The sequence below is a fragment of the Pristiophorus japonicus genome, chromosome 5, assembly GCF_044704955.1.
Source record: "Pristiophorus japonicus isolate sPriJap1 chromosome 5, sPriJap1.hap1, whole genome shotgun sequence".
Classification (NCBI taxonomy): Eukaryota; Metazoa; Chordata; class Chondrichthyes; family Pristiophoridae; genus Pristiophorus; species Pristiophorus japonicus.
The window spans coordinates 21,060,611-21,084,571 of record NC_091981.1 but is presented as its reverse complement, the minus strand read 5'-3'; the positions used below and the strand labels follow the sequence as shown (position 1 = coordinate 21,084,571).

At 45.6% G+C, this 23,961-nt stretch overlaps 1 protein-coding gene across 4 annotated transcripts in view; it reads right to left on the bottom strand.

Annotated features, from left to right (window-relative positions):
- eci2 (enoyl-CoA delta isomerase 2) overlaps nucleotides 1-23,961 on the bottom strand; it is a 267,830-nt gene that overhangs the window by 98,161 nt on the left and 145,708 nt on the right. For 3 of the 4 annotated variants that reach the window (XM_070879800.1, XM_070879802.1, XM_070879799.1), the window contains one exon: nucleotides 23,309-23,407. The exons of the other annotated variant lie outside the window; for it this stretch is intronic. In XM_070879800.1, the coding sequence (XP_070735901.1) occupies nucleotides 23,309-23,407 (99 nt within the window). The remainder of the gene's footprint in view (nucleotides 1-23,308; nucleotides 23,408-23,961) is intronic. 4 annotated transcript variants of the gene reach the window in all.

Here is a 23,961-nt window from a genome sequence, read left to right as displayed (position 1 = left end):
CTGTGAAGAGTATACATAAAATACTGATACTGAATGTTTAAATTTTTTGTTTTAGGCATGGGTACTGGTGTTGAACTAAACTAGTTAGGGGGAGAGAGGGTAAAAGTTACACTAAGTCAAAAAATGAGAAAAAGATGGGCTGGGTGAGGACAGTTGCCCAGATAAGAGTTCTATACATGGATGTGTTATGTATCTGAAAAGTATCCTTTGGGAGCACTATATATAAGCCGGCCCCTAAGGCCTGTTCCTCACTCTGGAGTGTCTTAATAAAGACTGAGGTCACTGTTACTGTAACCTCCCTGTATGCAGTCTCATCTGTGTTAGGAACACAATAACTGGCGATGAGTATACGAATCCAACGCAATGGTGCAGCAAACTGTAGGCATCCTGGAGAAGTTCTTGGAGGGTGAGGACTGGGAAGCCTATGTCGAACAGCTGGACCAATACTTTGTAGCCAACGAGCTGGACGGAGAAGGAAGCGCTTCAAAAAGGAGTGCGGTCCACCTCACGGTCTGCGAGGCACCAACCTACAGCCTCATGAAGAATCTTCTGGCTCCGGTGAAACCCACAGATAAGTCGTATGAGGAGCTGTGTACACTGGTTCGGGAGTATCTTAACCAGAGAGCATGCTGATGGCGAGGTATCGGTTCTACACGTGCCAGCGATCTGAAGGTCAGGAAGTGGCGAGCTACAGGACAATGTGAGTTTGATGGCTACCTGGAGCAAATGCTCAGAGACTTTTTTGTACTGGGCATTGGCCACGAGGCCATCCTACGAAAACTTTTGACTGTTATGACACCGACCCTCAGCAAGGCCATTGCGATAGCACAGGCGCTTATGTCCACCAGTGATAACACCAAACAAATCTCTCCGTACACAAGCGCTAGCAATGTTCATAAATGAACTGAAACCGTGTTTGCGAGCAGAAATGTACAGGGCAGAAACCACGAGTCTGCAAATGCCAGCAGGCCTCAGGTGACCCAGGTGACTCAGAGTCCGCAACAAAGGATGAATGCAAGGCAATTCACACCTGGTTGGCGTTATGGAGGCTTCCATTCAGCCGATTCATGCTGCTTCAAAGGGTATGTTTGCAAGAGCTGTGGAACAATGGGGCACCAATGAACTTGCAGACGAGCTGCAAGCTCTGCAAAACCTGCTAACCACCACGTAGCAGAGGAAGATCGGTCCATGGTGGAGCAAAGCAATTTCGAGCCTCAGAGAGAGGAGGCAGATGCTGAAATACACGGGGTGCACACATTCGACGAAATGTCCACCTATAATGCTAAATGTAAAATTGAATGGCTTACCCGTAGCCATGGAACTGGACACTGGCGCCAGCCAATCCATCATGAGTAAAAAGATATTTGAGAGACTGTGGTGCAACAAGGCACTCAGACCAGCCCTGATCCCCATCCACACGAAACTGAGAACGTACACCAAAGAGCTTATCACTGTCCTGGGCAGCGCCATGGTCAAGGTCACCTAAGAGGGCACGGTGCATGAACTGCCACTCTGGATTGTCCCGGGCGATGGCCCCACACTGCTTGAAAGGAGCTGGCTGGACAAAATCCGCTGGAACTGGGATGACATCCGAGCGCTATCACATGTCGATGAGGCCTCATGTACCCAGGTTCTTAACAAATTTCCTTCCCTTTTTGAGCCAGGCATTGGAAACTTTTCCGGGCGAAGGTGCGGATCGACTTGGTCCCAGAGGCACGACCCATTCACCACAAGGTGTGAGTGGTACCTCACATGATGAGGGAGAGAGTGGATATTGAGCTGGATAGGCTGCAACGCGAGGGCATCATCTCCCCAGTGGAATTCAGCGAGTGGGCCAGCCCGATTGTTCCAGTACTCAAAAGTGATGGCACGGTCAGGATTTGCGGCGATTATAAAGTAACTATGAATCGTTTCTCGCTACAGGACCAATACCCGCTACCTAAGGCAGACGACCTATTTGCGACGTTGGCAGGAGGCAAGACATTCACCAAGCTCGACCTACTTCGGCCTACATGACACAAGGGACTGTTCATCTACAACAGATGCCCATTTGGAATTCGGTTGGCTGCAGTGATCACGGAGAAACATGGAGAGCCTACTCAAGTCGGTACCACGCATGGTGGTTTTTCAGGATGACATATTGGTCACGGGTCGGGACACCGTCGAGCACTTATAAAACCTGGAAGAAGTCCTCCAGCGACTGGATCGCGTAGGGCTGCGGCTGAAGAGGTCGAAATGAGTCTTCATGGCAACAGAAGTGGAGTTTCTGGGGAGAAAGATCACAGCGGACGGCATTCGGCCCACAGACGCCAAGACAGAGGCTATCAGGAACGCGCCCAGGCCACAGAGCTGCGGTCGTTACTGGGACTCCTCAACTATTTTGATAACTTCCTACCAGGGTTAAGCACCCTCTTAGAGCCCCTACATGTGTTATTGCATAAAGGTGAGAACTGGGTATGGGGAAAAAAACCAAGTAATTGCTTTTGAGAAAGCCAGAAACATTTTATGCTCCAACAAGCTGCTTGTATTTATAACCCTTGTAAAAGACTTGTGATAGCATGTGATGCATTGTTGTGCGGAGTCGGGTGTTTATTACAACAAGCTAACATTGCGGGGAAGTTGCAACCTGTCACCTATGCTTCCAGGAGCGTGTCTAAGGCCAAGAAGACCTACAGCATGATTGAGAAAGAGGCATTAGCGTGTGTGTTCGGGGTAAAGAAAATGCATCAGTACCTGTTTGGCCTCAAATTTGAGCTGGAAACCAATCACAAGCCCCTCATATCCCTATTCGCTGAAAACAAGGGGATAAATACTAATGCCTCAGCCCGCATACAAAGGTGGGTACTCACGCTATCAGCGTATAACTATACCATCCGCCACAGGCCAGGCACCGAGAACTGTGCGATGCTCTCAGTCGGCTACCATTGCCCACCACGGGGGTGGAAATGGCGCAGCCTGCAAACTTGTTGTAAGTGGCGCAGTCTGCAGACTTGTTGATGGTCATGGAAGCGTTTGAAAATGATAAATTTCCTGTCATGGCCCGCCAGATTAGGACTTGAACCAGCGAAGATCCTCTGCTGTCCCTAGTAAAAAACTGTGTATTGGATGGTAGCTGGGCCAGCATCCCCGTTGCAATGCAAGAGCTAATCAAGCCGTTCCAGCGGCAAAAGGACGAGCTGTCCATTCAGGCAGACTGCCTGTTGTGGGTTAACCTCGTAGTGCTTCCAAAAAATGGCAGGGAGACGTTCATCTCGGATCTCCACAGCACACACCCGGGTATAGTAATAATGAAAGCGATAGCCAGATCCCACGTGTGGTGGCCCGGTATCGATTCTGACTTAGAGTCCTGTGTACGGCAATGCAGCATCTGTGATCAGTTGAGCAACGCGCCCAGAGAGGCACCACTAAGTTTGTGGTCCTGGCCCTCCAGACCATGGTCGAGGATCCATGTTGACTATGCGGGTCCATTTCTCAGTAAAATGTTCCTGGTGGTGGAAGCTTTTTCAAAATGGATTGAATGTGAAATAATGTCGGGAAGCACCACCACCATTGAAAGCCTGAGGGCCATGTTTGCCACCCATGGCCTACCTGACATACTACTGGTCAGTGACAACGGGCCATGTTTCACCAGTGCCGAATTTAAAGAATTCATGACCCGCAATGGGATCATACATGTCACCTCGGCCCCGTTTAAACCAGCCTTCAATGGGCAGGCAGAGCAGGCAGTATAAACAATCAAACAGAGCCTTAAACGAGTCACAGAAGGCTCACTCCAAACCCGCCTGTCCAGAGTACTGCTCAGCTACCGCACGAGACCCCACTCGCTCACAGGGGTGCCCCCAGCTGAGCTACTCATGAAAAGGGCACTTAAAACCAGACTCTCGCTGGTTCACCCCAACCTGCATGATCAGGTAGAGAGCAGACGGCAGCAACAAAATGTAAACGATGGTCGCGCCACTGTGACACGGGAAATTGATCTGAATGACCCTGTGTATGTGTTAAACTATGGACATGGTCCCAAGTGGATCGCGGGCACGGTGAGAGCTAAAGAAGGGAGTAGGGTGTTTATAGTCAAATTAGACAATGGCCAAATTTGCAGAATGTACCTGGACCAAACGAGGCTGCGGTTCACAGACTGCCCTGAACAACCCACAGCAGACACCACCTTTTTCAAGCCCACAACACACACCCAAAGGATCAACGACACTACCCCGGACCAGGAAATCGAACCCATCACACCCAACAGCCCAGCAAGACCAGGCTCACCCAGCAGTCCTGCAGGGCCAACAACACGTCAGCCCAGCGAGGGCACAGCCAACACACCAGAGCAGACATTTGTTCCGAGGCGGTCCACCAGGGAAAGAAAGGCTCCCGACCGCCCCTTGTAAATAGTTTTCACTTTGACGGGGGGGGTGGGGCGGGGGGAAGTGATGTTGTATATCTGTAAAGCATGCACTCCCATGTTCCGCCACCAGGAAGCGCATTCCCTGAAGTCCCAAGGGATCCCAGCATCTCTTGGGAGCACTGTATATCAGCCGGCCCCTAAGGCCTGTTCCTCACTCTGGAGTGTCTTAATAAAGACTGAGGTCACTGTTACTTTAATCTCCCTGTGTGCAGTCTCATCTGTGTTAGGAACACAATAGGATGCATGTAGCATAAGGAATCAAAGAAGTGAGTTAGAAGCACAATTTCAGCTTAAAGGGTATGATGTAGTAGCCATTACAGAGACCTGGCTACAACCGGAGCATGATTGGAAGTTAAATATTCCAGGTTATAGGGTCTTTAGAAAGGACTGGGAAAGTTGTGGCGGGGGGTGGCGGAGGGGGGGGGGGGGGTGCGAGTAGCAATATTGAATAAGGCACAACTATCACAGTACAAAGAAGGGATTTCAGAAAGGGCGATTAGGCAGTGGAAATAGTATGAAGAGTTAAGAACTGCAAAGGATTCAAGACTCTGGTAAGAGTTGTCTGACGACCTCAAGATAGTAATTATGTAATAGGGAAAAGGTGTGAAGAGAATGTATAAATATGGAGATCAGGGAAGCATGTAGCAAAAACAAAATGGTTACAATGGGAGATTTAAATTTTTACATTGACTGGGAGAAGCAGAACAGCTCCGGTAGTAAAGGAAATACATTTCTAGAATGTATTCAGGACATCTTTCAATTAGAATATGTTTTACAACCGATAATGGAATAGGCCATATTAGATTGAGTGATGAGTAACAAACCAGAATTAGTTAATACAAGAGCAAAATACTGCGGATGCTGGAATCTGGAATAAAAACAGAAAATGCTGGAAATTTCAGCAAGTCAGGCAGCATCTGTGGAGAGGAAGCAGAGTTAACGTTTCGGGTCGATGACCTTTCATCAGAACTGGAGTGTGTTCGAAAAGAATAGATTCTTAACAAGCACTGAAAGGGGAAGGGGAAGGGGAAGAAAGAACAAAAGGGAAGGTCTGTGATAGGTTGGAAGACAGGAGAAATGAGAGAGACCAAAGGGATGATGGCCCAAATTCAAATGGTAATGCCAGGAGTTAGAAAAACATTAGTCAAGATAGGGTGTGAATGGTGGGATAATGACCAACTGCCATTAGAGGCAAGGAGAAAAAAAGAAAGAAACAGACTCTGAGGCGGCCAGGGGTTGGGGGGGCAAAGATTGGCAGCAGTTATGCTCTGAAATGTTTGAACTCTATTTTGAGTCCAGAAGGCTGTAAAGTGACGAAACGAAAGATGAGGTGCTGCTCCTAGAGCTTACGTTGAGCATCGTTGGAACAGTGTAGGAGGCCGAGGACAGAGAGATCAGAGTAGGAATGGAGTGGAGAATTAAAATGACAGGCGACCGGAAGCTCAGAGTCACATTTGCGGACTGAACGAAGGTGCTCCGCAAAGCAGTCACCCAATCTACGCTTGGTCGTCTCAATGTAGAGGAGACCACAGTGAGCAATGAATACAGTATACTAAATTGAAAGAAATACAAGTAAATCGCTGTTTCACCTGGAAGGAGTATTTGGGGCCCTGTATTAATGGTCATGCTTGTGCTCTGGGAAAACCGTGGTGTGCAAGCAAAATACAAAATAGGAAAGCCAAGAAGATTTCTGTGCCAAACACTATGAGAGACACACTGCATTGAAACGCACAGAACCATCATATATTCCGTGGTGTAAATCAGAGCCAGCTAGTGGCTTACATTGTCCCTTCTGGTAAGGTCAATAAATTATTTTTCCAACACTGCTTTAACTTACTCCACTATATCCTGTCCCGTTTTCTGCCCAATGTTACTTCTCTCCCTGTGGCAGGGAACAGCACATCTCATTTTTGATGCATAGCCTGCAGCAATAAATCTGACCATGATGAGGCCATCCCAGCCTCTGCTGGTGCCATCGCTATCTCGGGTTCCTCCACTTTGTCTTCCACCTGCTCCTCCTCCTCCGAAGAGGCTGTGCACTCTGAATCTTGCTACTCCTGCAGCTCCAATCCTTGCTGCTGCGCTATGTTGTGCCTCACACAGCAAACAACAATGATTCTGGAGCCATTGGCTGCTGCATACTGAAGGGCTCTTCCAGATCTGTCAAGGTATCTGAAGTGCAGGCTCAAAGACAGAATCTATTTGGTTGGAGTTGAGAAATAATAAAGGAGCTATTCAGCTACTTGGTGTATTTTATAGACCACGAAGGAGTTAGAGAAGCAGATTTGCAAAGAAATTACTGAGGTGGAAGAATTATAAAGTAGTAATGGAAGGCTTTAATTACTCCAATATTGAATGGGGCAGTGATTGTTTTAAGGGCAAAGAAGGTGAGGAATTTCTGAAGTGTGTTCAGAAGAATTTTCTTGATCGGTGTATTTCCTGCCCAATGAGGAAGGAGGCATTGGTGGATCTAGTCCTGGGGAATGAAATGGGTCAAGTGGAGAAGGTAACAATCGGGGAGCATCTCGTAAATATTGATTATAATATAGTAAGGTTTAGTGTAGTTATGGAAACTAGAATAAAAATACTTAACTATAGGAAGGTGAATTTCAGTGAATTCAGTGGTCCAGGTAAATTGGAGTCAAAGACTGGCAGGCAGAAATGGAGCAATGGGTGGCCTTTAAAGAGCTCTTGATCTGTACAGTATAGGTACATTCCTACAAGGGGGGAAAGGGAGGGCAACCAAAGCCAGAGCTCTCTGAATGTCAAAGAAGTTAGAGAGTAGGATGAAGCAGAAAAGGGGTTCATATGACAGATGCCAACTCGATAATACAAGGGCGAATGAGCCGGAATATAAAAAGTACAGAGAAGTGAAAAATGAAATGAGGGGCAAGGAGACAGTACAAGAATAGATTAGCAGCTGACATAAAATGCAATCTAAAGGTCTTTAGGCATATTAACAGTAAAAGGGTTGTCAGAGGAGCAATGGGGCCGATTAGGGACCAAAATGGAGATCTATTGGTACAGGCACAGGGCATGGCTGAGGTACTAAATGCATACTTTGCATTGGTGTTTACCAAGGAAGAGGACTTTGCCAAAGCTAAGGTAAACGAGGAGGTTGCCAGGATACTGGATGAGATAAAAATAGATAAAGAGGAGGTACTAGAAAGGCTAGCGGTACTTAAAGTGAATTGGAGGATTTCAAATGTTACACCCTTGTTCAAAAAAGGAGAGAAGGATAAACCTGGCCAGTCAATTTAACATTGGTGATGGGTGGGGGGAATTTTAACCACAAAAACAGGTGGGTTTGGGTCGGGTGGGAGGGTAAAGTGGTAGAAATCTGAATCCCGACCCCAACCGGCCTCCAGCCCGTCCACTCCCAGATTTAACCGAGGCGAAACGGGTGGAGGGCGGACAACCTACTCCGCCCAAAGACTGGATCAACTGGGCTGATATTCACTGGAGTTCAGAAGAATGAGAGGGGATCTCATAGAAACGTTAAAAATTCTGACGGGGTTAGACAGGATGCAGGAAGATGCAGGAAGAATGTTCCCAATGTTGGGGAAGTCCAGAACCAGGGGGCACAGTCTAAGGATAAGGGGTAAGCCATTTAGGACCGAGATGAGGAGAAACTTCTTCACCCAGAGAGTGGTGAACCTGTGGAATTTTCTACCACAGAAAGTTGTTGAGGCCAATTCACTAAATATATTCAAAAAGGAGCTAGATGTCGTCCTTACTACTAGGGGGATCAAGGGTTATGGCGAGAAAGCAGGAATGGGGTACTGAAGTTACATGTTCAGCCATGAACCCATTGAATGGCGGTGCAGGCTCGAAGGGCCGAATGGCCTACTCCTGCACCTATTTTCTATGTTTCTATGTTTCTATGTATAGTGGGAAGGGAGGAGTTAAAAGGGCAGGTGTTGCATCTCCTGCGCTTGCACTGAAAGGTGCCGTGGGAAGGGGTGGGGGTGCTGGGGGTGACTGCGGAATTGCAGAAGGAGCGGTCCCTTCGGAATGCTGAGAGGGGAGGGGAAGATGTGATTGGTGGTGGGATCACGCTGGAGGTGGCGGAAATGGCGGAGGATGATCCGTTGGACGTGGAGGCTGGTGGGGTGAAAGGTGAGGACAAGGGGAACCCTGTCATGGTTCCAAGAAGGAGGGGAAGGAGTGAGAGCAGAGGTGCGGGAAAGAGAACAGACACGGTCAAGGGCCATTTAAACCATGGCGGAGGGGAATCCACTGTTGTGGAAAAAGGAAGACATGTCAGAAGCTCTAGTGTGAAAGGTGGTGTCGTTGGTGCAGATGCAACGGAGATGGAGTAACTGGGAGAATGGAAAGGAGTCCTTACAGGATGCGGGGTGGGAGGAAGTGTAACATAGAAACATAGAAAATAGGTGCAGGAGTAGGCCATTTGACCCTTCGAGCCTGCATCACCATTCAATAAGATCATGGCTGATCATTCACCTCAGTACCCCTTTCCTGCTTTCTCTCCATACCCCTTGATCCCTTTAGCCATAAGGGCCATATCTAACTCACTCTTGAATATATCTAACGAACTGGCATCAACAACTCTCTGCGGTAGATAATTCCACAGGTTCACAATTCTCTGAGTGAAGAAGTTCCTCCTCATCTCGGTCCTAAATGGCTCATCTCTTATCCTTGGACTGTGACCCCTGGTTCGGGACTCCCCCAACATCGGGAACATTCTTCCTGCATCAAACCTGTCCAGTCCCGTCAGAATTTTATATGTTTCTATGAGATCCTCTCTCATTCTTCTAAACTCCAGTGAATACAGGCCCAGTCGATCCAGTCTCTCCTCATATGGAATCAATTATTAAGGATGTCATAGCAGCACATTTGGAAAGAGGTGACATGATAGGTCCAAGTCAGCATGGATTTGTGAAAGGGAAATCATGCTTGACAAATCTTCTGGAATTTTTTGAGGATGTTTCCAGTCGAGTGGACAAGGGAGAACCAGTTGATGTGGTATATTTGGACTTTCAGAAGGCTTTCGACAAGGTCCCACACAAAAGAGATTAATGTGCAAAGTTAAAGCACATGGGATTGGGGGTAGTGTGCTGACGTGGATTGAGAACTGGTTGGCAGACAGGAAGCAAAGAGTAGGAGTAAATGGGTACTTTTCAGAATGGCAGACAGTGACTAGTGGGGGTACCGCAAGGTTCTGTGCTGGGGCCCCAGCTGTTTACATTGTACATTAATGATTTGGATGAGGGGATTAAATGTAGTGTCACCAAATTTGCGGATGACACTAAGTTGAGTGGCAGTGTGAGCTGCGAGGAGGATGCTATGAGGCTGCAGAGTGACTTGGATAGGTTAGGTGAGTGGGCAAATGCATGGCAGATGAAACATAATGTGGATAAATGTGAGGTTATCCACTTTGGTGGTAAAAACAGACAGACAGACTATTATCTGAATGGTGACAGATTAGGAAAAGGGGAGGTGCAACAAGACCTGGGTGCCATGGTACATCAGTCATTGAAGGTTGGCATGCAGGTACAGCAGGTGGTTAAGAAAGCAAATGACATGTTGGCCTTCATAGCGAGAGGATTTGAGTACAGGGGCAGGGAGGTGTTACTACAGTTGTACAGGGCCTTGGTGAGGCCACACCTGGAGTATTGTGTATAGTTTTGGTCTTCTAACATGAGGAAAGACATACTTGCTATTGAGGGAGTGCAGCGCAGGTTCACCAGACTGATTCCCAGGATGGCGGGACTGACCTATCAAGAAAGACTGGATCAACTGGGCTTGTATTCACTGGAGTTCAGAAGAATGAGAGGGGATCTCATAGAAACGTTTAAAATTCTGACGGGTTTAGACAGGTTAGATGCAGAAAGAATGTTCCCAATGTTGGGGAAGTCCAGAACCAGGGGTCACAGTCTAAGGATAAGGGGTAAGCCATTTAGGACCAAGATGAGGAGAAACTTCTTCACCCAGAGAGTGGTGAACCTGTGGAATTCTCTACCACAGAAAGTTGTTGAGGCCAATTCACTAAATATATTGAAAAAGGAGTTAGATGTAGTCCTTACTACTCCGGGGATCAAGGGGTATGGTGAGAAAGCAGGAATGGGGTACTGAAGTTGCTTGTTCAGCCATGAACTCATTGAATGGCGGTGCAGGCTCAAAGGGCCGAATGGCCTACTCCTGCATCTATTTTCTATGTTTCTATATGTCAGTCCTGCCATCCCGGGAATCAGTCTGGTGAACCTTCGCTGCACTCCCTCAATAGCAAGAATGTCCTTCCTCAGATTTGGAGACCAAAACTGAACACAATATTCCAGATGAGGCCTCACCAAGGCCCTGCTCCTATACTCAAATCCCCTAGCTATGAAGGCCAACATGCCATTTAGGGCGAGAGCTGAAAACAGCACCGATACAGTCATCAATACAAAAAGAGGTGAGGAAGGGGACCTGAGTAGGACTGGAACAAAGAATGTTCCACATATGCCACGAAAAAGCAGATGTATCTAGGACCCATGCGGGTTCCCATAGCAACACCTTTAAATTGGAGGAAGTGAGCAGAGTTAAAGGAAAAGTTGATCAATGTGAGAACAAGTTCAGCCAGGCGGAGGAGGGTGATGGATGGGAACTGGTTGGGCCTCTGCTTGAGGAAGAAGCGGAGCGCCCTCAGGTCATCCTGGTGGGGGATGGAAGTGTAGAGGGATTGGACGTCCAAGGTGAAAAGGAGACGGTTGGGGCCGGAAACTGGAAACTGTTAAAGTGACGGAGGGTGTCAGAGGAGTCGCGGCTGTAGGTGGGAAGAATGTGGACAACAGGAGAAAAAAAAAAAGAGTCGATAGGAAGAAATAAGTTCTGTGAGGCAAGAATAGGCTGAAACAATGGGTCTACTGGGACAGTCCTGTTTGTGGATCTTGGGAAGGAGATAGAAGCGGGCTGTGCAGGGTTGGGGAACTATGAGGTTGGTGGCTGTGGAGGGAAGATCTCCAGAGGAGATGAGGTCAGTGACGGTCTGGGAAATTATGGCTTGATGTTCAGTAGTGGGGTCCCTCCGCGACACAAAGAAAGGAGAATCACAAACTGAGATTTTAAATTTAAGTCTAAGTTTGAAGGGATAAGAACTAAATTGACCATAGTAAACTGGCTGAACTGTTAATGGATAAACGCACAGACAAACAGTCGGCAGTGGGCTATTTAGTACAATGCAAAACCAGCAAATGCTCCTAAAAGGCAAAGGCTCCACTTGTGAAGTGAAGCAATCATGGTCAACAAATGAGGTGAGAGACAATAGAAAATATTTACACAAATGCAAGGAAAAGTGGAAACCCAGCAGAGCAGGAGGCTATAAAAGGGACAGACACAATGGGCCCAACTTTCGGACCGCGACTAGAACGGCGCAGCCTCGACCTGGACGGCCATTTTTCCTGCTGGAAAGTGCGCCGAAAAAATACTTGCATATTCTGCGGCTCCCTGGAGGTCTTCAGCAGCTTGGCGCGGCGCACACAGAACAGAGGGGGGGCGGAGCAACAGACTCGCATCGATTCTACAAGTAGTGGGGGGCGGGGCTAATTTAAATAAGGCAACGTCGTGCCGGCAACCCTGCGCGCGCGCGTATGCGCAGTGGCACATAAACATTGGCACGGCCATTTTTAAAGGGAGTAGAGGAAAAGTGAAGATTTGTCTCGTGGACCCCTAGAAAGGCTTGTGATTTAATTTTAGTGATTTTTTTTGTGTCTGAAGGAGTGCTTTTAGCAGCACAGTTGAATAAATCATCAGCTGAAATCAGTTAGTGCAGCTTTTCGCTGCTAAACTTGCAGAACAGGTGCTGCATTGGTGCATGCAAATTAAGGACTGTGTGTTTTGAAAAATAAAGAGTGTCAATTCAACTTTGCAATGGAACAACGTCCACCAAGTACAAAGAATTTCTTGCATGAGGAAGTGGAAATATTAGTCAACGTCATGGAGCAGAGATGGCAGGAGCTGGATACCAGCAACAGAGGTCGCATACCCACCTAAAGAAAAGAAACAACGCTGGAACCAAGTTGCAGAAGATTACTGTGCAGTGGTGCATACTATTAGATCTGGAAGCCAGTGTAAAAAGAAATGGCACAACCTTGTGGAAGTAGTTGGTGTAAGTAATATTTTCCATTTTTTAAATGTAATCGTAATTGTAACGTGACTATCTGTATGTCCCACCTTGCAGAAAGACGCACTCTGTAAAAAGTTATATTTTACTCTTTGCAGAAGAAATTGGCCCACAACAAAAGGGAAGCAACAGAAGGAGGCACGTCCAATCTGCATCCACTGACACCCTTGGAACAGAGGGTAGCTGCTATGATGAGTCGTACATGGAGAAAAGCAATCAGTACAGCACAAACTGGGCCCACACGCGAAAGAGGGCAAGTCCTGAAAATGCATCGTGGCCCTTCAAATCAACCTGCTGCCTAGCCTGCTATGTGTGAGAGTACTCATGCCACCCATCCTGCCCCCTTCCTTGCTGTTAAACATTTGACTGTTCTGATGTATTTTGCAGAACATGATGATGATGATGATGATGCTGCTGCTGCTGCCAACCCTGAGGATCCTGAAGATACAGAACAAGAACCAGTACAACCAGATGCAGACGATGGCAGCGATGACCGAAATGTCTGCAGGGGAGACCTTCCAAATGAATGTTTATGAGCCCCCATCAAGGGGCATCAGAGTTTCAACCCCTAGCATAGGTTTTGGTTCTACCTTCCATGGTTTGCATTCCGATGTTGTGGGTCCCAGTGGTGCTGCTGGTGTAATGCAGCAGTCTACAGTCAGTGCACTACCGTCCCAGCCTGCGCCTCCCTCTTGCATAGGTTCTGGTTCCACCTTCTATGGTTTTGATTCCGACTTTGCGGATCCCAGTGCTGCTGTTGATATCATGGAGCAGTTTACACCCATTCACCCACCGTCCCAGCCCGCGCCTCTCTCTCTAGTACTGCCGTCTGAAACACAGAGCGTCCCACAGTCCCAGCCTGCGTCTCCCTGTGTAGTGGTGCCGCTTGCAACACAGAGCGTCCCACCGTCCGTGCCCGTGCCTCCCAGTGTAGTGGTGCCACGAGGCAGACCCAGGCAGAGGAGGAGGAGATTGGAGACACGCTCTCCTGAGATGCAGCGTGCAACAGATGCGGCTCAGGTTGTGGCATTGGGTGTGGAGACCAATGAGCTTACCCGATCACTCATCGATAGAGTCAGTGCAGTGGGTGAAGAGATGACAGTCCTGACGGGAGAAATAGCAGTAATGACACTTAGGGAGGGAATGTCCGAGGGAGTGCAATCGATGGCACAGGCCATCAGGGAGGGCATGCAAATGACGGCACAGGCCATCAGGGAAGGCATGCAAGCGGCAGCACAGGCCGTCATAGAGGTAGCTGCTGCAATAAGGGCACACAGCCCCGCCAATCAAATGACACCCCCATGAAGAAGTGAAGTGAACATTCACTGAGATGTGGATGAGACATGGTTGCAGCCTTTCTTTGCTGCTTTTTTTTGGGTCTTGATGTAGCTGTAGTAGCGTTTTTCACATTGAAATTGTTTTGTAAGTTTTGTAACTTTACAACTTATAAGTGATCTTAGGGTTTTTAAGTGATCCTAGTGTAAATGCTCTCACATTTTCTATATTATTTAATTTTGCACCTAAAAAGTGATCTTGAAGCTTAAGTGATCTTAAGAGTGTAATATTTTTCACATTGAGATTGTTTTGTAACTTTACAAGTTTATAAGTGATCTTAAAGTCTTTAAGTGATCTTCAAGAGTCATATTAAAAAGTAAAGTTTGAGCCAACAAATATTTTATTACTGTGACGTTAGCTTTTCAATAAAATATGTTTTCATTAAAACTGTTTCATGTTCCATTAACACAACACAACGTAGGAACAACTGCAAAGAATAAACATGTCCATGCGCAACAGTGGTCACAGAGATCCTCAGGCATCAATAGTTGAAGCGTTCACATAAGAACATAAGAATTAGGAACAGGAGTAGGCCATCTAGCCCCTCGGGCCTGCTCCGCCATTCAATAAGATCATGGTTGATCTGGTCGTGGACTCAGCTCCACTTACCCGCCCTCTCCCCGTAACCCTTAATTCCCTTATTGGTTAAAAATCTATCTATCTTTGACTTGAAAACATTCAATGAGCCAGCCTCAACTGCTTCCTTGGGCAGAGAATTCCACAGATTCACAACCCTCTGGGAGAAGAAATTCTTTCTCAACTCGGTTTTAAATTGGCTCCTCCGTATTTTGAGGCTGTGCCCCTAGTTCTAGTCTCCCTTACCAGGGGAAACAACCTCTCTGCCTCTATCTTGTCTATCCCTTTCATGATTTTAAATGTTTCTATAAGATCACCCCTCATCCTTCTGAACTCCAACGAGTAAAGACCCCTCCCAAAGCTAGTATATCCTTCCTTAAGTAAGGCGACCAAAACTGCATGCAGTACTCCAGGTGTGGTCTTACCAATACCTTATACAGTTGCAGCAACACCTCCCTGCTTTTGTACTCCATCCCTCTCGCAATGAAGGCCAACATTCCATTTGCCTTCCTGATTACCTGCTGCACCTGCAAACTAACCTTTTGGGATTCATGCACAAGGACCCCCAGGTCCCTCTGCACCACAGCATGTTGTAATTTCTCCACATTCAAATAATATTCCCTTTTACTGTTTTTTTTTCCTAAGGTGGATGACCTCACACTTTCCGACATTGTATTCCATCTGCCAAGCCTTAGCCCATTCGCTTAACCTATCCAAATCTCCTTGCAGTCTCTGAGTCCTATACACAACCTGCTTTCCCACTAATCTTCGAGTTATCTGCAAATTTTGTTGCACTACACTCTGTCCCCTCCTCTAGGTCATCTATGTATATTGTAAACAGTTGTGGTCCCAGCACTGATCCCTGTGGCACACCATAACCACTGATTTCCAACCGGAAAAGGATCCATTTATCCCGACTCTCTGCTTTCTGTTCGCCAGCCAATTCTCTATCCATGCTAATACATTTCCTCTGACTCCACGTACCTTTATCTTCTGCAGTAACCTTTTGTGTGGCACCTTATCGAATGCCTTTTGGAAATCTAAATACACCACATCCATTGGTACACCTCTATCCACCATGCTCGTTATATCCTCAAAGAATTCCAGTAAGTTAGTTAAACATGATTTCCCTTTCATGAATCCATGCTGCGTCTGCTTGATTGCACTATTCCTATCTAGATGTCCCGCTATTTCTTCCTTAATGATAGTTTCAAGCATTTTCCCCACTACAGATGTTAAACTAACCGGCCTATAGTTACCTGCCTTTTGCCTGCCCCCTTTTTTAAACAGAGGCATTACATTAGCTGCTTTCCAATCCGCTGGTACCTTCCCAGAGTCCAGAAAATGTTGGTAGATTATAACGAATGCATCTGCTACAACTTCCGCCATCTCTTTTAATACCCTGGGATGCATTTCATCAGGACCAGGGGACTTGTCTACCTTCAGTCCCATTAGCCTGTCCAGCACTACCCCCCTAGTAATAGTGATCATCTCAAGGTCCTCCCTTCCCACATTCCTGTGGCCTGTAAATTTTGGCATGGTTTTTGTGTCTTCCACTGTGAAGACGGAAGCAAAATAATTGTTTAAGGGCTCAACCATTTCCATATTTCCCATTATTAAATCCCCCTTTTCATCTTCTAAGGGACCAACATTACTTTAGTCACTCTTTTCCGTTTTATATATCTGTAAAAGCTTTTACTATCTGTTTTTATGTTTTGTGCAAGTTTACCTTCGTAATCTATCTTCTCTTTCTTTATTGCTTTTTTAGTCATTCTTTGCTGTTGCTTAAAATTTTCCCAGTCCTCTAGTTTCCCACTAACCTTGGCCACCTTATATGCATTGGTCTTTGATTTGATACTTTCCTTTATTTCCTTGGTTATCCACAGCTGGTTATCCCTTCTCTACCGCCCTTCTTTTTCACTGGAATATATTTTTGTTGCGCACTATGAAAGAGCTCCTTAAAAGTCCTCCACTGTTCCTCAATTGTGCCATCGTTTAGTCCTTGTTTCCAGTCTACTTTAGCCAAGTCTGCCCTCATCCCACTGTAGTCCCCTTTGTTTAAGCATAGTATGCTCGTTTCTGACACAACTTCCTCAACCTCAATCTGTATTACAAATTCAACCATATTGTGATCACTCATTCCGAGAGGATCTTTTACCAGGAAATCGTTTATTTTTCCTGTCTCATTACACAGGACCAGATCTAAGATGGCTTGCTCCCTTGTAGGTTCTGTTACATACTGTTCTAAGAAACAATCCCGCATGCATTCTATGAATTCCTCCTCCAGGCTACCCAGTGCGATTTGATTTGACCAATCGATATGTAGATTAAAATCCCCCATGACTACTGCCGTTCCTTTTTCACATGCCTCCATTATTCCCTTGATTATTGCCCGCCCCACCGTGAAGTTATTATTTGGGGGCCTATAAACTACGCCGACCAGTGACTTTTTCCCCTTACTATCTCTAATCTCCACCCACAATGATTCAACATTTTGTTCATCAGAGCCAATATCATCCCTCACAACTGCCCTGATATCATATTTTATTAACAGAGCTACCCCACCTCCTTTCCCTTCTTGCCTATCTTTCTGAATCGTCAGATACCCCTGTATGTTTAATTCCCAGTCTTGGCCACCCTGCAACCATGTTTCTGTAATAGCCACCAAATCATACCCATTTGTAATGATTTGTGCTGTCAACTCATTTACTTTATTTCGAATGCTGCGTGCATTTCGGTAGAGTGTTTTCATCCGAGTTTTTAAACCATGATTTTTAGTTTTGACCCCTCCTGCAGCCCTTTTATATTCAGTGGCCCTTTTTGTTTCTTGCCTTTGGTTTCTCTGCTCTCCACTTTTCTGTCTTTTGTTTTTGTCTCCTTTTTGTTTCCCTTTGTCTCCCTGTATTGGTTCCCATCCTCCTGCCATATTAGTTTAACTCCTCCCCAACAGCACTCGCAAACACTCCCCCTAGGACATTGGTTCCAGTCCTGCCCAAGTTTGTACTGGTCCCACCTCCCCCAGAACCTGTTCCAATGCCCCACGAATTTGAATCCCCCCCTGCTGCACCACTGCTCAAGCCACGTATTCATCTGTGCTATCCTGCGATTCCTACTCTGACTAACACGTGGCACTGGTAGCAATCCCGTGATTACTACTTTTGAAGTTCTACTTTTTAATTTAGCTCCTAGCTCCTTAAATTCGTCTCGTAGGACCTCATCCCTTTTTTTTAAACCTATGTCGTTGGTACCAATGTGCACCACGACAACTGGCTGTTCTCCCTCCCTTTTTAGAATGTCCTGCACTTGCTCGGAGACATCCTTGACCCTTGCACCAGGGAGGCAACATACCATCCTGGAGTCTCGATTGGGCCGCAGAAACGCCCATCTATTCCCCTTATGATTGAATCCCCTATCACTATCCTACTCTTTTTCATGCCCTCCTGTACATCAGAGCCAGCCACGGTGCCATGAACTTGGCTGCTGCTGCTCTCCCCTGCACTACCTTCTTTGTACTACTCTTCCTGTTGGTCTTCCATTCTCTTGCTGGCTGTGGATCCTTCTCATGCGGTAAGACCAACTCACTACATGTGCCACTTATGTCATTCTCAGCATCGTGGATGCTCCAGAGTGAATCCACCCTCAGCTCCAAATCTGCAACGCGGTCTGTCAGGAGATGGAGGCGGATACACTTATTACACACGTCGTCGTAAGGGACACCGGAAGTGTCCCCGAGTTCCCACATGGTACAGGAGGAGCATAACACGTGACCAAGCTCTCCTGCCATGCCTTATCCCTTAGATACCCTTAAATTGGTAACAGCAATGTTACAGTTTACTTACTGATATAAAAAATAAAAAGAAAAGCTACTCACCAATCACCAGCCAATCACTTACCCCCTTGGCTGTGACGTCACCTTTTGATTCCTTTCTACTTCTTTTTTGCCTTCTCTTCCCCGCTGTCGCTGTACAAGTCCGCCTTTATAGGGCACTCCGACGCTGCTCCCGCCTCTCTCTTCACGGATGAGCTACTGGCGCAAGGCTCGAGCAATCGTTAAAGGAGCACGATGGACGGCCCTCCTCCGACCTCATGCTCCGGCATCAGGCACTTGCATGCTTTCCTGATCGTCGTCATCATCCACATCCTGCTGTTCCGTAATGCTATCATCATGCACTGGACCCTCACGTAGGTATTCTGGTTCCACTACCAGCTCCTGCTGCCTAAGTTATGATGGCTAAGTTATGGAGCACGCAGCACACAACAGTGAAATGACCGACAATCTGAGGAGAGGCGAGCAAGTGGCCTCCGGAATGGTCCAGACATCGGAATCGCTGTTTCAATGTGCCAATGGTCCTCACAATGATGCTGCGCGTCACAATGTGTGCCATGTTGTATTGACGGTCAGCTTCTGTCCATGTCACGCGTCGGGGTGTCATGAGCCAGGTGGTCAGGCCGTACCCTTTGTCTCCCAGTAGCCAGCTCTGCCCTTCTGGCTGCTGCTCAAACATGTCCGATATAAAGCTGTCGCGTAGGATGAACGCATCATGGGTGCTGCCAGGGTATCTCGCATCGACTGACATGATGCACTACTTGTCGTCACACACGAGCTGCACATTGATGGAGTGGAAACCTTTCCTATTCTGGTACTGCTCAGAATCCTCCACGGGTGCTCGCAAGGCTATGTGGGTGCAATCAATGCAGCCCTGTACCTTTGGGAAGCCGGCAATCTTGAAGAAGCCCACAGCCCTCTCATGGATCGCTTGTGCGGTCATTGGGAAACAGAAGAAGTCATTCCTTCGCGCATACAGTGCAGCCGTGACCTGGTAAATGCAGGCATGTATTGCATGTTGAGAGATGGCACACACATCTCCAGTTGTAACCTGAAACGATCCCAAGGCATAGAAAGAAAGTGCAGCTGTTACCTTCACAGCAACAGACAAGGCCGTTGGCGTTCTGCTTCTGGGCTGCAAATCTGCTCTCAGCATATCACAGATCTCAGCGACAACTTCTCTGCGGAAACGCAGCCTTTTGACACAATCAGCCTCGCTCATGTCCAGGTACGAGCGCCTAGCTCGATATTGTCGACGTGGGTAAAGTTTCCTGCCCATCAACCTGCGGGCAATGACGTTCCTGGTGCGGTGAGCTCTAATCAATTCTCTCCTATGCAGTGAATTGATGGCGAACTATTGCATAATATGTGGTGTTGAGAATACAGCACCCATTCTGCAAATTTAAAGTTTAAAAAGTGTCTATCTCCCTGTCCCTGGACGAATAGCCTCAGTCTCCTTCGCAGCTCAAAAGCTGATTCCTCTTTCTTCAGCTGCCGTCCAGCCACTGACACCGTCCCTAGCGTGGCCGAATGGCCTCAGTCCCCTTCGCAGCTCAAAAGCTGCTTGATGTTTCTTCGGCTGCCGTCCAGCCACTGATGGAAGGAAGGCCTGCCTGAAGCACCGTAGCTCGAAGGCTGCTGCTGCTTCACACAAGTAGGAACATGGAATATTTAATCTTTGCTTTCTTTATAAATTTTTATTCAGGTTGGATCTTTATTTGTATAAGTATCACTGTTGAATGATTGTAGAATTTAATTACTTCCCTTCAACACCCCCCCGCCCCTCCACTGACACCCGCCCCCCCCATTTCCAACGCCTAATTTGTAACCTACGCCTGATTTTCTAAGTGTAGGCAAGGTTTTTCTGAGCATACAAAAATCTTCACTTACTCCATTCTAAGTTAATTTGGAATAAGTTTTCACTGCCTAAACTTTGAAAACAGGTGTAAGTGGCCGGACACGCCCACTTTTGAAAAAAAAATTCTGTTCCAAAGTGAAACTGTTCTAACTGACTAGAACTGGAGCAAACTAAATGTCGAGAATTGCAATTTCTAAGATAATCCATTCTAAACCAGTTGCTCCAAAAAAAACAGGAGCAACTCAGGCCAAAACATGGCCCCACTATGTGGGCAAAACTATGGCAGATGGAGTTCAATGTGGGGAAGTGTGAGGTTGTCCACTTTGGGTCAAAGAAAGACAAATTGGGATATTTTCTGAATGGAGAGAGGCAAGGAGCTGTGAAGAAGCAAATGGATTTAGGTGTCGCTGTATACACATCAATAAAAGCTAATACACAGTATAAAAAGTTATCGAAGGCTAATGGAATAAGGCTAATTGGCCTTTATCTCAAGGTGGTTAGAATACAAAAGTTAGGAAGAGATGCTTTAGTTATAGAGCCTTGGTCAGACCCCATCCAGTTTTGGGCACTGAATCTCTGGAAAGATGCATTGGCTTTTGAAGGGGTACAGTGCAGATTCACCAGAATTCAACATATAGACAAACTATTTCCTCTGGTGGGGGAATCCAGAATAAGACGGCATAATCTTAAAACGAGAGCTAGGCCATTTAGGACTTTTTCTACACAATGAGTAGTGGAAACCAGGACCATGCTTCCCTAAAAGGCTGTAGATTCTGGGTCAATTAAAATTTTCAAGGCTGAGATTGATACATTCTGGTTAGGTAAAGGCATCAAGAGATATGGAAGAAAGGCGGATAAATGGAGATAATGTACAGATCAGCTGTGATCTAATGGAATTGCAGAAGAGACTCATTTTTACAAACACTTATATGGACTTTAGAATGGTGGATATGCACCATTATTTAGAAATAACATACCATTTTTGATCAGGTTAACACTTGCAGTTTCATGATTTTTATATAACTTTAAAAAAAATGTTGGACTGTAGGAAATTTTGCAATGCAGCTGAACTTGAACAAAATTATTGGGGCATGGAGAGAAAAGTAGTTAACTTTCCCACCTTTTAGTTATTGCTGTTAATTCTTTAGTCACAGTGCTGCTTTTGACTGAATAGTGTACAGTTACATTTGTCTTTTCCAATTTATTTCCTAGTCTCTGGCTGAAGAAAATTTCCATGAGTGCTGGAAGACTTCCAGCACATAAATCAGATAGCTGTTCTGTATATGCGGCACCCGCGAATGTTGTCATGTTATTCATCATGGGGGGCATAACAGCTGAGCTTGATCCAATTTTCATCTAATATCCACACATGGACATGTACATCTTCCAGGAGTGAGGTCACTGGCCAGGGATCAGAAGCAGGTACATGGCTAATTTCTTTCTTCCTTAGCTCAGGGCCAACTGTAGTTCCAAATTGCTATCACCACTGAGGTTAGCTGACTCAGCACAGACCCAGATTCAAACCTAGCTCAGTATCGTATACCTGGTAATGTCTTTGCACATCAAGTGATTAGGGGAGCAAAGGAATTCAGTTTATAAATAATATTGCGAAAATAAAATGGATATGGCAATTGAAACTACAATTGTCATTTTCAACCTTGGGTCAATGGATTGTCAATCCACTGAACCTGCCTGATTGTGGTTCCTTCAAGTAATTTTTTGTCCAAAACAGAATCCGAGTCCTAAAACAAGTTGCAGTATTAAAATAACCTTTCATTTATCTCATACAATGCAATTTTGCCATATCTCCTAGAATTTAATGTTATATTTTCCAAGATAGCAGTGATTCTTTTCTTTAGCTAAAGAAATTATGTAATTTCTCTCACTGCAGGTAGCTGAAAACAGCATTGTAACAGGTTTCATTAAGTCTGTAAATGTAGATTCAGCTCTCTTCTTAGTTTGTCTCTGATTCAGTCTCTGGCCTTGTCCGTCACATGTTTCTTGATGCATTACAAATGCTGTCATGGTAAAAAGATTTCATAATAAAAAGGATGCCAATTGCAGTATCCTTTTTAATGCAAATTAAATCAGTACCATATCATTATAGGTTGAGCACTCATTTATAACATAATATTTATTATGTTTAAATAACCATCATTACTTTTAAACCCCATTTACCCATTATGAGCAATAATACATGTCAATTTATTTGGTCAACCATTCATACTAATTGTTTAATATTCAAAAGCAAAATTCAAGGATGCTAGAAATTGCTGGAAATATTCAGCAAGTCAGACAGCATCTGTGAAAAGTGAAACAAAGTTAAGGTTTCAGGTCGATGACCTTTCATCACAACTGAAAAAAAGTTACAGCTGCAACAGGTTTTAAGCAAGTACGGAGGCAGGGAAAAGGGGAAGGTCTGTGATAGGGTGGAAGGCAGGAGAGATTAAATGACAAAAAAGAGATGATGGTGAAAGGTAACAGGAGATGGCAATGTGATAAATAAAGTAACAAAAGATGGGTAAATGGCAATCGCAGATTTATTACCAACAGCTGTTGTCTGAAAAAATGTGGGCAGTGGTTATGATCTGAAATTATTGAACTCAATGTTGTAAAGCGCCTTATTGAAAGATGAGGTGCTGTTCTTCGAGCTGACATTGAGCTTCACTGGAACAGTGTAGGAGGCTGAGGACTGAGAGGTCAGAGTGGGAGTGGGCCAGAGAATTAAAATGACAGGCAACTGGAAGCTTGGGGTCACGTTTGCGGACTGAACGGAGGTGTTAACTCTGTTTCTCTCTCCACAGGTACTGCCTGACCTGCTGAGTATTTGCAGCATTTTCTGTTTAATATTCAACTGCCATTTGAGGGGTTTTTTTTGTTGCAAGGATTGGGACATAGAACAACATGGAACTGCAGATGGAATAGTTCTTCAGTGGCAGGCTAAATATTTCATTGTAAATGGAGAAACTGCTTAAAAGATCCAAAATAGAAAAAAAAAAAATCGCTCAATAGTTACAACAAATTATAACAACCATTTTAGCGCCACTTTAGTTGTGCCCATCATACAAGGTTAAGTACACGGATAAATATTGACTACACTGAAAAGACTTGCAGATTGGAACAGAATTTACTTAAGGCTTTTTCAAATACTTCACATTTACATGACAAAAATAAAACAGCAGTTACCTTGGGTATTTTTTCAAGCGCCTTCCAAGCCTCCCATTTTGCCTTGTTGATAAAGTCCAACATACTTGGCTTTGGTGAATTGCAAGGGCCTTGTGTAGCCTAGTAAATTCAAGCAAGCAGAAAACATTTTTTTTTTAAAAAGCTACTTCAACTGATTATTAAAAAAATTGAAAAAGTATTACCTAACTCAAAGATTCTTCATTCAGTAATCAGAGGACACAGATTTAAGGTAATTGGCAAAGGAACCAGAGGTGAGATAAGGAGTTATGATCTGGAATGTACAGCCTGAAAGGATGGTGGAGGCAGATTCAATAGTAACCTTCAAAAGGGAACTGGATATATACTTGGAAAAAGTTGCTGGGAGCTAGGAGAAAAAAAAGAGCAAGGGAATGGAACTAATTGTACATCTCTTTCAAAGAGCCGGCACAGGCACGATGGGCCGAATGACGCTTTCTGTATGCTGTATGATTTTATGATTCTTTAAATTGAAGACATCCTCTATACACTGCTAGTGTGAAAGTGTGAACTGACATCATTTTTGTTGGGGGGAAGGGGGGGGGGGGGGGAAGAGGAGGGGGAAGAAAAAAGGAAAAAAAGAGGAAATCGGTATCACTGAAAAATCTCGGCAAGATATTTTGATGAGGTAATATCAT